This window comes from Saccostrea echinata, unplaced genomic scaffold (genome assembly GCF_033153115.1).
Source record: "Saccostrea echinata isolate AGI-Se365-2 ecotype Australia unplaced genomic scaffold, CSIRO_AGI_Sech_v1 ptg000110l, whole genome shotgun sequence".
Taxonomy (NCBI): Eukaryota; Metazoa; Mollusca; class Bivalvia; order Ostreida; family Ostreidae; genus Saccostrea; species Saccostrea echinata.
This window is the reverse complement of record NW_026889859.1, coordinates 50,534-65,290: the sequence shown is the minus strand read 5'-3', so window position 1 is coordinate 65,290 and position 14,757 is coordinate 50,534. Positions and strand designations below refer to the sequence as shown.

The window sequence follows — 14,757 nt, the reverse complement described above, 5'->3', positions numbered from 1 at the left end:
ACTGCAAATGCAGTATTTGCTGCTATAGCGCTGCAATTGTACTTAATGTCTACTGCAAAAATGAAGTATATTTGCAGTACTTATTAGCATAATGTACTGCGCAGCAGTATATTCTAATAATCTACTGTAAATATACTGAAAATGTGCTGCAAAAACTTTTCGTATTTTCTTTTCAGTGACACAAAATTTCATATGCTGCTTTTGTACTGCAAATAAGCTGCATTTCTACTGCATTATCTTTATTATTGAGATACTGGTATTAAAGGTATACTGCATTTCTGCTGCATTATCATTATCATTCACAAGTCTGTCATAGGTGTACTGCATTTGTACTGCATTATCTTTATCAGTTAGATACTGGTATTGATGGTACTGCATTTGTACTGCATTATCTTTATCATAATTAGATATATGTACTGGCATCAAAGGTACTGCATTTGTACTGCAATATCTTTATCACTTAGATTCTGAAGGTATACCATATTTTGCCAATATATTAATTGGCTGTATTTGCATTATCTTAATAACTGTGAAAAAATGCAGCAATAATTAAAATCTAATGTTTATTACAGCTGTTTTAATGGTGACTTTTTAATAAGATATATTATATGATGTCTTAAAAACATCTGCATGAAATTTGAGACCAAGTTAAATACCAGGTGTTCAAAGGGATTTGTGGGAAATGCAAAATACATGTGTAAAAAAACTATTTGTTCTGACATTGAAAATATACTAATAGACATGATGTTTCAATATTAATGTATCTTTTATTATATCATTTTCAATAATACTTGGATAAAATTCTACATAGTTTTTCTTATCAATATTCATGTACATAAAAGGTTCCTCAGTATATATCCTCTATATGCTAGCATAATATTTGGTACCCCAATGGACACTTAATTGACATACATTTGTACTACATTTTGTACATGAGCTTCATGACAGTTTGTGGTAAATGCTAGTAAGTACAGTGTATACAAAAACTCTTAGTCTGACATTGAAACAATCAATGGACAACTAAATATATTAATCTTTTTCAATAAGATTTGGGAAAAATGCCACCTGCTTTTTTCTCTCATCAATATCTATGTACATGACAGGTTCCTCGAGATCATCTACAAGTATTACATTTGTTAAACCAATGGACACTTGACAAACATTTGTACAAGATTTCTGTACATTAAGTATTCTAGTAACAGCAACATATGTGTATCCATTTTCAGTTGCACACTGTAAAAAATATCTAATCTGACAAATACCACTCTTGTTCTTACATGTATAGGAGTTTCTTTTTTTCACAGGCTTGTACTCCTCACTATAATACATTATCTTATTGTGTAAAACTCTGTAGAAGATATGATATTCAGCAACATTTCCAAACTTATTTTCCAGTAATTGTGTAACATGTTCCTCAGGCAAAAAGGCCTTTATAGAGCCAACCACAAAAGTTTTAAGTCCAATACATATCCTAGTAAATGACTGTTGCAAAGATGACTGCATCTTTTGATAAAAAGACTTCACAGAACCTATTTCTAATTTGTCAACAAGTTCAGGAATTTTATTTTGAATGCATACAGCAGTTACAATTTGGAGATCAATTTTTTGTGTACCATGGAAAAGATTTCTAAGATCACCATTCAATCCTTCATAAAAAAAACAAGACTGGGACCAAAGTGGTCCCAAATCTTCGACTTTTGAACACAAGTGTAAAAGACAATGAACATTAAATGTAGCGTAACGCTCCGTATAAAGTTCTTCTATACCAATACAAAATCTTTTGAAACAACATCTCGCTAATTTCAGATCAGTCTGTGAAATTGAAGTCTTTAAAAGTAAGAAAGTGCCAAGTACTAAATTACAAAAATGATCATAATATTTTGAAGGGAGTACATCTTCCAAAAGGGGTACAGAGTAATAAAGAAGAAATGTTCTAAATTCAGATGCTTTCCAGTCACCATACTCATCAATTTTTTTTGGTAGGCGTGAAATCAAACAATGTGGTCTTAGTTTTTTGATTCTATCATTAAGTACATCAATATGGCTTCTAAGAGACCATTGCTCATTTTTGTGATCTTGATCAATCCAAAGCCCTAGGATCATCTTAACAACACCAAGCAAAACACAGTGCATATAATCTATGCCAGTACCTTTGATTAAATCAAACTTTGGAAATGACATCAAAAAGGATATTCCTTTGACTCCCATTTCTGGCACAGGATCTCGTCTTCTTCCACTCAAATATTCCGTTTCTACTCGATGCGCTGTAGCTTTGGTTTCCTCCATTGTCCTTAACTCGTCATGGCCTTCATTACTTTCTGACTTGTAGGGGTATATATGCGAGTTCCCTGTTGCCGATATTGCAAATGTTTCTCCAGGAGATAGACAACAAGGACACCCATAATTACCATTAAACTGGACAAAATCCATCATTAAACATCTCGCTGGTGCATCAGCTGTGCAGCTAAGAAGAATGGCTTTAACTGTTAACTGTTCTTCTTTAATACTCATGGGAATGCCTGAAAATATTTAAAAATATTCATATTTACTGATATATGAAATTTTGAACAACATATTTATGGCATGGAATTGCAATGCATATTTTGGGGGGATTTTTACTGTTTACGGTAGCTCAGTCGGTAGAGCGCTCGCTCCGTGATCGGGAGGTTGTGAGTTCAAATCTTGGCCGCGACTGACCTAAGTCAATAAAAAATGGGTAGCAACTGTTCCTTCGCCATGCGCTCGGCACTTTGAAGTGAAAGTTGCGGGTCCTTCGGATAAGACCCTAAAAACCGAGGTCCCGCGTCACCGCAGGCATTGGCACGATAAAGATCCCCCATGCTCAATGGCCCTGAGTGCCGAGTAAAGGTCAAAATTTGAAGCCCTTCACCGGTGTATGGTGACGTCTCTATATGAATGAAAAATTCTTGAATGAGACGTAAAACAACATACAATCAATCAATCAATTAAAAGGTTTTGTTACATATTGATTTATTTGTTTGAACAGAAGATTTCTCTTTTTTTCTCAAAGTCCAAGAGACATATTCATAACTCTGTTAAAAATCATTAGATCGGAACCAAGTTCAAATTTGACCTGAATGCATTATCAACTTTATATATATATACATCCCTTCAGCGGAAACTAAAAATATCTTCAGGACGGAATGATGGAACAGGGTAACAGTTTACACCATATGCACCCCTGCAATTTCATGGCAGGGGCATAAAATATAACATACACACCTGTAAAAAGCAAATTGAATTCTTTCAAAAAGGATCCAAAAAGTAGTTTCATATTTGGTTTCTGAGTTCCAAACCATAGTCCTAAGAAGATACGGTTTTCTCTTGTGAATCTAGCAATAAATTTTAGAGAAAATAGTGTTAAGTTGTTAACAGTAGAGTTATTTACAGTAAAGCTCGGTTATAACGAAGTCATAGGGACCAATGGTTTTACTTCGCTATCTCCAAAAAACTTCGTTATATCGAGATATCACTATATCTCTGTTCATTATAAACGAGTTTAACTGTATGTTTATCATTGAATTAAGTTTTACTGTATGTTTATCATTGAATGTTAAGAGTACCGTAATTTCCGAATTCATATAATTAATCAAATTGTAACTGGTACCTTGCATCAGGTGGCAATTCATTGATAACTGCATACAGAGGCCAAACACCAAATTTAGATGACTTGAACACAGCAACTCCATCAGTGTTAATTTGAAAAGAAAGGTGCAATTGAAGATTCCTCTCTTCCTTGGTTGTTCCATGGAAAAAACCACTACTATCAAAATGAGTTTTGTATACATTTCCATTGTAGACATCTTCAATAATGGATGTGTTCCCAAGTTCACTCCTTTCAATTTTGCTTTTTCTTATAATGTCAAGAACGCCTGGTCCTAAAAAATACATCATACAATATAAAATGAAATCATCAATATATTTGTTGGATATACATTAAAGTGAATTTTACATTGTTACATTTTTTTTTGCCATGGAGGGAATTTTGTGGATTGACAACTATCTATTGTATGTAGTATTAAATATGGCGTATGTATTTACCAATACTTTTATTAAATTTAACAGTATTAAAGTTTGATTTTATTTCTAATTCTTTCACATGCATGTCAGTGCAGGGCCCCAAAACAGTCCTTCATGATATTAACACATGGCCAAAATTTTTATTATATCATTGATAATCACTGCAATAAAATTTATGGTTAAACGCTAGTTACATCTTACTTGCAAGCTAGAATGATAAAATAAGTCTAAAATGAAAATGACTCACTTTTCAAAATTGTTTCCATTTGGTCCTTTAGGGGTATGGTGATGAAATATTTTATGCTAGTCAATGAACAGTTTGGACATTTTTCATATTTTGCATCCTTTTCAATGCTGAGGAAGCACTTTTCACAAAAATAGTTGTATATTAGAGGCGTTTTCAAATGCCTAAAAAAGTCTTGGTACATTGTAAGGGTTGCCCTGCATATATTATCTGGAGGACAATGCACTTCAATAAGATTTAATAAATCACAAAGGGCAACTCCTGATAAGTTGTGTCTTGTAGCAAATGTTACAATCAGCAGCATACTCATGCTAACAGTAAGCCTGCTTCCTTGATATATAGGTTCATTGTCAATATTTCTCTGATTATCACTACTTTTTTGGTCTAACTTCTGTTTTTCTTCCTCCAGCATTTCTTCCACCATTATGTCAAATTCATTTGGAACTTCATCATTGTAATCGGTTAATTCTTCAATTGTTTCTGAAACTAAAGTAAATAGTAATACATTATTGTAATGGGATGAGGTGGATAAAATAAAATAGAAAAAGTTGATGCTATAATTATTATTATTAAATGTTAAATAAAATAATTCATCATCAAATTTATAACACTGTTTTCATTACTATATTTTTTTTCTTTGGTAAAGTTCTTAGAATTGTAAAGTAAGCTGCACATATTAAAATTTTTCTTACTCTAATGTTATTTTTAAAATAATTTATAGTTATTCAGGTTCATTGTATTTCAAAACTGGCTTCATGACTGGTGTATATAAAATTATAAATCACTTATGAACTGCATTATACCCATCATTTGATTAAAATTTTGGGAAGGAAGGTTGTACACAATAAATTTGCCGTCGTAGTTCCACTCGTTAATTTCATCAACGGACACCCTTTTTCATTATTATTTACAATACCAATAGAGTGACTCCCCTTTCCAAATGTATGCACGTAATTAATTAATCAATAAAATTTATACAGATTCAGAACCGTTTTACTACCAAAAAAACTCTATATACCTGCAATTTCCTCAACATTTGACTCGTGTTCTTGCTCTTTCTCTTGTTTTCTCCACTTCGATGTCCTCGATGTTCCTGCATATGGCCCGCGTTTTTTTGACGCCATTTTTTTCTTGGGCAAATCGTGCATAAGCTATTTCGTTTCGTAACTTATTCTTCCAAAGTTCCAATTCACGGATATCTCACATTTCTGATAATATTTTTTAACTGAAATTATTATAAATAAATTGTGAATTAGTCAGTTTACTTTAGTTTATATAAATAAAAAACGGTGGATGCGCACAGGAACATCGTACGATGTATTTAACCACATTTAGTTCCGGTACGTAAAGTTCCTAGTTGAAAGCGCGGCAATATTTAGGCCTAGACAACGATGTCAAAATTATTACTAGCCCTTGTCGAATGGCAGGAGGAAGGATTTCCCCTCGGTGTGATAAATTTACGTGCCATAGATGACCCGCGTCTCCCATTTGAAGATTACACAGTTGGGTTAGACGTTTACGCCAAATGCCAAGGATTCCCGGGGTCACATCCCGCCAAAATTTTAAAGATCGGTGGTAGGTTCACAAGATTATAAATTATGAGCAATATGATCTTTAAAATCATGTGTCTCATTTATAATTTATTGTACATTTCAACAGACGATAAATATCTTGTTTTCTTGTTTTAACACTATTTTAAATGATAATAAGAATAATGTTGAAAATCTTGAGTTATTTCCCTTATTTACTGTGAAGTCTAAAACGGCTTTCACCCAAAACATGCAGTGAGAAGTCATTATAATCATGCATAATATATAATACTTTTGCTATTAAAATTTTTAATTAGTTTTAATTCAAAGGAATATGAAGATAATTAAACTCTTTCTAAATGTTTGTAACAATCAATATACATGTAACTGTACATTTTAATAGATGATAGAAGAGAATTACACAATGAAATGGATCTCCTTAGGACAACACCTAGATTGTGTTCCACTGAAGAAGAAACTTGGTAATTATACTTATTGATTTATTTATTGATTATGGTCTATTTGATTGTATTGAACTTGAAAAAAAGGGGGGTAAGCATAATTTTTTTGTTTAAAGGGGGAGGAAATAAGCACCGCCCTCAATTTTACCTGGTCTGTGAACCCCTGTCAATCAGATGAAATTAAGCCTGAGATTGGATACTGAAAATTGATTGACATTTTGTTACCTGCCGTTGTGTATATCTTGTATACCTTGGCTGGGGATCGTACCGATTATTGAATTAACAGCCAGTCTTTGATGCCTACCGCATATATGAAACATCGTGATAAAGAAGCAGCCAGAGCTGATATTATTTTTTTTACTTTATGATAAAGTAATTACCCATATATAATTTATACTTAATCAGTCTGTCAGACAATTAAATAAATGAAAAAGAAAATCAGTCATTTATCTATTTAAATTGTAATTAAGAAAGGGGGATTCATTTCACTGTACAATCTATAATGCAGTATAGGTTATCCAAATTTACACGTGCATCGATTTTACTTACAACAGAAAATACCGAACTGCATTGGAAGCATCATGTAATTTAATAAAATAATAATTTCTTTTTTATAATTATGAGATAGTCATATTGTCCAAGTTAAAAAAATTTCAAGACGTGTAATATTTCTCCGAGACATGGTGATGAAAGTTACGGTAAAATAACCTTTTTTAAGAGAAATAAGCAGTATTATAAAAGCTGTCATTGAATATGCAAGTTATGTTTAGAATTATGGATCCCGAGGAAAAAGTAGGATAAAGTGACTATATTCCCGTTTCGTCTAACTGTCGGAGAAACAATACGCAGATGCCATGACCATTTTTACGAAACTGTTCAAACATGCGTCATGGGTTAATCACATAGGAATTATATAAAAAATACTTGCCTAATTTATTATATATTTTCTACAAAATTTAGCCTTCAAACAGGATTTCTAAGTTTTAGAGACTTATTCAGGACCGCGCTTTTTTCTACTTTCGTTTTGCAAATGACTATTTCCCTCGGTGTCGTCAGCTTACAACCAAAGATTTGAAATTGATTAACGCACAAAATTAAACTAAAATTGTCTCCTTTATTCAAACATATTTTTTAAAAAAGAATTGAACTAAAGGAATCAGTCTACATAAAAAATTTAGCATGTTTTATTTCATAAATTTGACGATCAACATTACGATTGAGCAACACGCGAAGTTAAACTATGTCTTAGGAAAACATTTACAGGTAATATACAGGTAACATCCTGTGTATATGGGTAGGTATACACAAGCCAGCTTGGTTCCCTTGGGGCTTCACAGCCGTTTCAATTAAGCTCCACCCCACACCAAACTTACCTGAGGAAAACCAACCGGTTGAAAACCTCGGCCTTTAAATGGGATTTGTATCCAATATGTTTCACAGTGTGATTGCATGCAGAAATTAAAAATATTTTACTCTATAAATACAACATTTTTTATATATTAAAATTAACAGTGACTCCCCCCCCCTTTACTGATAAGTTGCTAAAATTTACATTTTCAGGTCACCTGAGTCACTCAGGTGACCTATTGCTATCCATTTTTGTCCATCGGCATTTGTCGTGCGTTTTGCGTTAACAATTGAACATTTTTAGCTTCTTCTCTGAAACCCCTCAACCAATTTCAACCAATTTTGGCATATAGCACCTATAGGTGAAGGGGAACAAAAATTGTGAATTTCATAGTCCCTGCCCCCCTGGGGCCTGAAGGGTAGGGCTGATATCACCAAAATTAATGCAATCTTTAAAAATCTTCTTCTTTACTCCTGGACATCAAGCAGTCAAACTGTTGGCCTGATTGTTATAAGGATTGAGCCCTCTACCAAAATTGTGAAATTCATGGCCCCAGGGTCGGGGGTTCTGGTGCTAGGGTGGGGCTATATACATCATATAGTGAAAGTGCATTATTTCTTTGAAAATCTTCTTGTCTGCTCCTCGATATTAAATAAACTAAGTACATAGTTATGATGAGCAAGAGTGCCTCTACCAAAATTGAGAATTTCATGACCCCAGGGCCAGGGGTTCTGGTGTTAGGTGTGGGGGGGGGGGGGGACTCTATTGATTATATAGTGAAAATGCATTAAATCTTTGAAAATCATCTTCTCTGCTCCTGGGTACGAAATAAACTAACTAAGTACATAGTTATGATGAGCATGGCTGCCTCTTCCAAAATTGTGAATTTCATGGCCCCTGGGTCAGGGGTTCTGGTAAAAGGGTGGGGGTGGGACTCTATTGATTATATAGTGAAAATTCATAATTACTTTCAAAATATTTTTTTCTACTCCTTGTTATAAAACAAAGAAACAAGTGTATAGTTATGATGAGCAAGGATGCTTTTACAAAATTTTTAAAACTTGTGGTCCCAGGGGTTCTGTTGTTTCTCGGGGGGGGGGGGGGGGGCTCTATTAGATTATATGGTGAAAATGTGTGAATTCTTTGAAAATCTTCAACTAATTGCATAGTTAGGATGATGAGGGTACCTCTTCCAATTTTGTAAATTTTCATGATCCTAGGTCATGGGTTTTGGTGTTAGGGTAGGGCTGTGTTAAATAGTGAAAATACATTATTTCTTTGAAAATCTCCTCTGCTCCTGGGCATACTGGAAGCAAACAGAGTAAAAGTTTTAATAAGCAAGGTATTTTTACCAGAATTTTGAACATCTGGACCATTTAGTCAAGTGTTCTGGTCCTGGCCAGGGCTCTATTAATTTGTAATCTACTGAGTGAGGTTATTCCCCTTTGGCATTCACCTTAAGTTTGATAATCAATCACTGTAGATAATGTATTTGAAAGGATAATAGAATAAGAGAATTATGCAAGAACATTTATTGTATAATACAAAAAGTACTTTCATAGTTTTAATAATCAGGTAGACTTGGAAATAATAGATGAATAAAAATGAAACAAAAATAACTTATCTTTTTAAATGTTCTTCAAAGGCCAAGTGAGGCCAATGTGAGAGGTTATAATATAGACATTTTGTTAAAAGTCTGCATGATAATAGTGATAAATGGGGGACAGATAGAAAGATACTAGACCAATTATTTTGTTGATCTTAATCGTGCTATTTTTCTTGCTATTGGGCAACAAAGCTTCATTTATCAGTTTATGGATCCTCTAAATTGTTGTACTCAGGTGACCGTTAAGGCCCTTGGGCCTCTTGTTTTTTTTCATGCTGGGTATGAATGATACATGTACAAACACTGCTAAAAAATACTTTAGCCTCTACGTTTACATACTAATATACCACTTACAACTAATTTTGTACATTTTTTTAATGTAACTTAAATTTTTGACATGATGATTTTAGCTTTGAGCAATATTGTAAATTTTCTATTCATTTTTCTAAAACATTTTACAGCATGCCTCAGGAAAAATCAGCTGAAAAGCAGCTTCAGGGTAAAGATAGGAATAAGAAGCAGAAAGTCGAAAAAGCAAATAAGAAGAAAATGGAAGAAGTCAATCCGATTGACAAGAAAAAGGCACAGGAAGAAATGAGAAAAAAGAAATTTGAAGAGAAAAAAAATGAGGCAATTCTGAAGAAAAAAGCCAGGACAGAGCTAAATACCAAAGTTTTGCGAGAGTTGAATATTGACTTCAATAGGTAAACATTTTTTACACAGTGATTTTTCTACATTTTTTAAAAGGGGCCTGGGCCTTTACAATTGGGAAAAATCATCGACATTTGTATCAAATTGGGAAAAATCAAAAAGATTGAAATTTAATTGGCAGGTAAAATGAAATACTGGTATATAAGTAAATGTAACATCATTTATTCAATTTATTTGCTAAAAAGTAACAAATTAGACACAGTTCTAAATTCTTAACCCTTTTTTTAATCTTTGAAAGTTGTCATTAATTGTGACCAACCTATATTTCCATTTTTTTTTGGTCATAATGGTAGACATAAGAGAAAATCTTTCTTGTAATAGCCATTGAAGATAAACTAATCTGACATGATAAATGACAAATCATTTTTTTTTTCAAACTAATTATTAAAGCTTTTTTATGACCCTAGCTAATCATATTGCTGCCATTTCTCTGCAATACTAGTTGCATCTGCCGGATGTAGAAACAGTTTGATTTTGATGCTTACTGTAGAGTTACTAGTACTTGGATTCACAAATAGAGCTACGTTTTGCCGGTTCACATGCACATTACACTTTCTTACGATGTATTTATACAACAGGTTTGACATGACCATGTGTTTTTCTAAGTCTTGTAAACGCACGACGTAATCTGTTGTTTCTTACTATTATTTTAAGAGTCTGAATGACCGAGAACAATAGCGTTCCATTTTAGATAAGTCGTACGTAAAAAATTCAATATAACAAAAACAACATCGGTTTTGTTTTGGGAAAAAAGCAATAGAAATTGGGGGAAAAATCGGTAATTTTTGAGAGGGGAAAGGGCCGATATTCGGACCTAAAGAGGATGTAGAAAAATCACTGTTACAGCACTATAGTATTATACATGTATAAAAACAAAGAAATAGAAATTAAAATAAAACACAGTTTCAGTATCAGTGTATAAGGAAAACAAGGTATAAACCAGGGTTGTCCCTAAGAATTGAAATAGCAGGTGACATTAAAAAAGTAGAAGGGGTTTTTGGGTTCCTCCCTAACAGGATGGGGGGGTTGAGGGGGAATACCAGAATAACCAAGGGATTACATCATTATAGGCGGGGAAATTCCCCTGCCCCCGGGTCTTAGGGACAACCCTGATAAACTCTTACCAATTGGCTAACAAGCAGTTTGTCACTATTTTTCAGTTAATTTGGAAGTCTTTTCTATAGCTAGCAAACTGCTGCTTAAAGCCTTAAGCAATTGTTAAATTGCATACCCATTATGAATTAATAATGTCGCATTTTTTATCAGTAGCAAAGAATAAGTCAGCCATTTCATTGCAAAAAATATTCTCTTAAAATATTGACTGGTCAATATTTTTGTAACATTTCAATTATTGACTGTTGTTCATTCATATTTTATTTATTTGTAGAATTCAAAACGAGAACAAGGACACTGAGGAAGACTTACTACCTCTACTACCTCTTCAGGACATTGACTTTACACAGTTGTGAGTAATAGTTCTCAAAGATATCTCCTCATCTTAAAATAATATGTATATTTATACAATATTTAAAAGTAAAACAATGTTAAAAATTTAAAACAAATTGCTGTTAAATTTTGAATAATATGTAACTTGTTTTTACTTGGTGTGGTAAATTAACAGTTACACATTTTTTTAACACTAATATGGTAAATCATTCTTTTTTTTAGAGCTGATGACTCTGATCATGAGGAGGATGCACTCAATGCTGAATTGATTGCTTTAACGTAAGCAAAAGTGATTTCACATTTGTATTAGATTGAAGTTTTGTTAAAAATCTGAGTTTGCATCAAAAGAGGGTTAATTGAGTTATTCAATCGCCTAAATAATGAGTGATATTTTATTATGATGTAGGTTATTATTCTAACAAAATATAAGTTTGTTCCCATTACATTGAATTTAGAGTAATAATTGTTATCCTTAGTAATTCAATTCAAATTGAAAATGTTTATGCTTCTGTAGCAAAGTATGATACATTGTATTGTGTTTATAGGGACCTGCCAGTTCAACAAGTGAATGCTAAAGGGCACAATACTGTGGCTCAAAAAGCCCCTCGAAACCGAGCACTGGAGGTGAAATATGCTGAAGCAATTAAAGAAAATGGCATTCTAAAATGCAGTAGGTTAAATTAATCATTTCAAATTGTATATCGATGCAAAATTTTTCTGTAAATTGTACAAGTCAAAGTTTAGTTATTAGAGAGGTTGAGATTAAGACGTGTACAGGTAACGTGTACGTGTGTTACATGTATAACTACATGTACACGTACCTGTTTTTGTAATTTATCAGTTGAGATTTCATAACCTGTAGGATATAAACGTGTACATGAATTTACTTAATTAACTTCAAATAAATGGTGAATTTCCTAATCAATCTGCATGCAAATAAAGTTTAAAAATCTAATTAATGTATCACAAGAATATATTCACTCATCAATTAGATTATTTTTGTTGTAAAAGCACAAGTTTGTACTTAGTGTAGACGACACTTTTCAAGTTTAGAGATTTAACTCATAAAAACCTTCTCGTCACAAAAACGGAGGACGTAATATGCGATGAATTTAGGTGATTCCCCTTGTACACGTTTGAAATCTCAACCTCTTTAATAATTATTTAAATTACAGCTTTTTAGGTTTCTAAGTTTTGACCTTTTTTTGTTCATTTTGAATATTAAAATTGTGCAACTTTTTTTTTTTTTTAGAACTTTCAGAGGCTTACAAAGAGTTGGAGGAGTTGAAATTGAAAAGCCAGAATATGTCAAAAGAAAATAATGGTATATCTCATTCTGTCATTAATTACAGTTAATTAGTGTGACAATGCAAGTTTCAATAGTCATTAAAATTGTATTGGTTCAGAATCTATGGAACTACATAAGACTAAAGTAATCATGTATAAAGTAAACACATAACAGTTGTTTAATAGTTTCAATGGGTCTGCATTAAAAAACAGAAACTTTGCAATTGTCATTGAAACCCCACATTTTTAAAAAATTGAATTATTTTACAGAGGATTACACCATGCCAAAGCCTGGTAAACTTTCGAGTGATGTGGCAAAAAGATACAAGGTAACTGATGTATTTAAAGTATTATAGGTACTAGCTGTTATGATTCAAATTATAAGTTTTAAGGGGAAAGTTTAAATCAATATGGCTGACCTTGTTCGAAAAGCCATTTAGTTTTAATTATTAAAATGGTTTTAATGACCATCTTGTTCAATGAACTCCATAGCCAAGTGGTTAATGGTTAATGTATGGAATTGTGAACCACACATCCCGAGTTCGAATCCAGCTTGGGCTTTTAATTGTTTGTATTTACTAAATTGAATATTTTGAAATTTTTTATCCCCAAAATGCAAAAAGTTTTGCTTATTTGACACATGTACAGTTTATTCATCATGATATCTTTCATAATCAATTATCTGCTGATTCAAGGGACTTTTTCCAGGTGTAGACAAGGACCACAGTATGATATAAAAATATTTAATCAAGATGTAGACGTAAATAATTTCATTGATATTTGATTAATGTAGATTTTTTCTGACTACATCTTAAAAATACAGACTAATCAGTAATCTAGTATTATTTCAGATGGTTGAACTAACACCTGGATCAGGTGTGTACCTCTATCAACATGATATTGACCACGTACAAAGAGTGCGAGACCCTTCTGCCCAAGGAACAGCTGCCTATGGTAAACGGATGGCAAAACTCCTCATGAATATATTCTTCACCAAGAAAGACTTTCCTGATTGCAAGCTGTCTCCCAATGCTAAAGGCCATCTACTGCTAGATGAAACCATAACAAGTGCAATTATCAGTATGTTTTCATTATATTGTTCTTTCACATGTCAGTCATAACATTATGGCTTTACAAATTGAATAGTCATTATTTTTAACAAAGTATACAGATTAAATAGTCATTATTTTTAACAAAGTAAACAGAGTAACATATTTGGAATTTAAAAAAAGAAAGAGATTTTGTATCTATCTCTTCTGTTTGATCACTGGATATCAGTGTATGTACATCTAACGTTTTTTATACCTCCTTCCATTTATAAAAGAGCTCCATCTGTCTTTTTCATTTCCGTATCTTTCTGTATAAATACAATTTATAATAGACCTGCATTTTAAGAATCACCTTAGACCTGACATTTTTTTTAAATTAATGATGTTTAAATTTAAATATCTATTATTTTCATTAATTTGTTTTCAGATTTTTCAGCGCAGAAGTCATGTGCAACAAAAGGGGCTATTCGTCAAGCAATGGCTGCAAAATTATCATCTGCAAGAGCTAAGAGCAAGAGGGTTGTGCAGCATGTAGAGTAGACTTCAATATACATATGTGTGTGATAAAAGAATTCACATTAGTTGTTATTAATAGTTGTTGTATTTTACAAAGGCAGCCAACCATATTCATGGTATACATCAGTTCTGTTTTGCTGTCCTAACGGGTACTTGAAATATTTGAAACACGCTGCATCTCTACTGCCAACCAAAGCTTCCATATTTGGGTATACAGTACTGCTGTGCAGTACTAATTTAAATATTTGAAACATGCTGCAACTCTACTGCCAACCAAAGCTTCCATATTTGGGTATAGAGTACTGCTGTGCAGTAGATGTTTGAAACACACTGAAACATGTCTACTGCTTAGCAGCACAAGTACTGCAGGCCAGTAGACTAGAGGTATTCAAGAATTACTGCAGGGCAGCATATACTGCCTGGCAGTCCTTTTTGCAGTACAATTGCAGTCTTAATTAACATATTTGAAACATACTGCAAGTCTGCTGCTTCATTACATTTTTCCATTTAAAAGCTCTG

General features: G+C 32.8%; 2 protein-coding genes across 2 annotated transcripts; one reads left to right on the top strand and one right to left on the bottom strand.

Moving 5' to 3' along the window:
- Window positions 1-549: 549 nt before the first annotated feature.
- On the bottom strand, window positions 550-5,409 carry LOC133177269 (uncharacterized). The gene is made up of 5 exons (XM_061312336.1): window positions 5,304-5,409; window positions 4,289-4,771; window positions 3,629-3,899; window positions 3,244-3,353; window positions 550-2,519 (listed from the first exon to the last, which is right to left on the bottom strand). Exons 1-5 carry the CDS (start codon window positions 5,407-5,409, stop codon window positions 1,030-1,032), a joined length of 2,460 nt encoding a protein of 819 aa, XP_061168320.1. The 3' UTR covers window positions 550-1,029.
- A 267-nt stretch (window positions 5,410-5,676) lies between these two features.
- Window positions 5,677-14,262, top strand: LOC133177267 (uncharacterized). The gene is made up of 11 exons (XM_061312335.1): window positions 5,677-5,860; window positions 6,218-6,296; window positions 9,691-9,811; window positions 11,011-11,081; window positions 11,328-11,405; window positions 11,609-11,665; window positions 11,932-12,056; window positions 12,639-12,710; window positions 12,944-13,002; window positions 13,525-13,753; window positions 14,150-14,262. The coding sequence occupies exons 1-11, from the start codon at window positions 5,677-5,679 to the stop codon at window positions 14,260-14,262; spliced, it is 1,188 nt and encodes a 395-aa protein (XP_061168319.1).
- Window positions 14,263-14,757: the final 495 nt, after the last annotated feature.

Bases quoted from the DNA above. Each gene is read 5' to 3' on its own strand.
- LOC133177269 (XM_061312336.1), bottom strand. From the start codon at position 5,409: ATGGCGTCAAAAAAACGCGGGCCATATGCAGGAACATCGAGGACATCG. The intron at 3,900-4,288 runs GTGAGTCATTTT...TGTATTTTTTAG, and splicing joins AATGGAAACAATTTTGAAAA to GACCAGGCGTTCTTGACATT. The intron at 3,354-3,628 runs GTACCAGTTACA...ATTTATTGCTAG, and splicing joins GAATTGCCACCTGATGCAAG to ATTCACAAGAGAAAACCGTA.
- LOC133177267 (XM_061312335.1), top strand. From the start codon at position 5,677: ATGTCAAAATTATTACTAGCCCTTGTCGAATGGCAGGAGGAAGGATTT. The intron at 5,861-6,217 runs GTAGGTTCACAA...ACATTTTAATAG, and splicing joins CAAAATTTTAAAGATCGGTG to ATGATAGAAGAGAATTACAC. The intron at 11,406-11,608 runs GTGAGTAATAGT...TCTTTTTTTTAG, and splicing joins GACATTGACTTTACACAGTT to AGCTGATGACTCTGATCATG.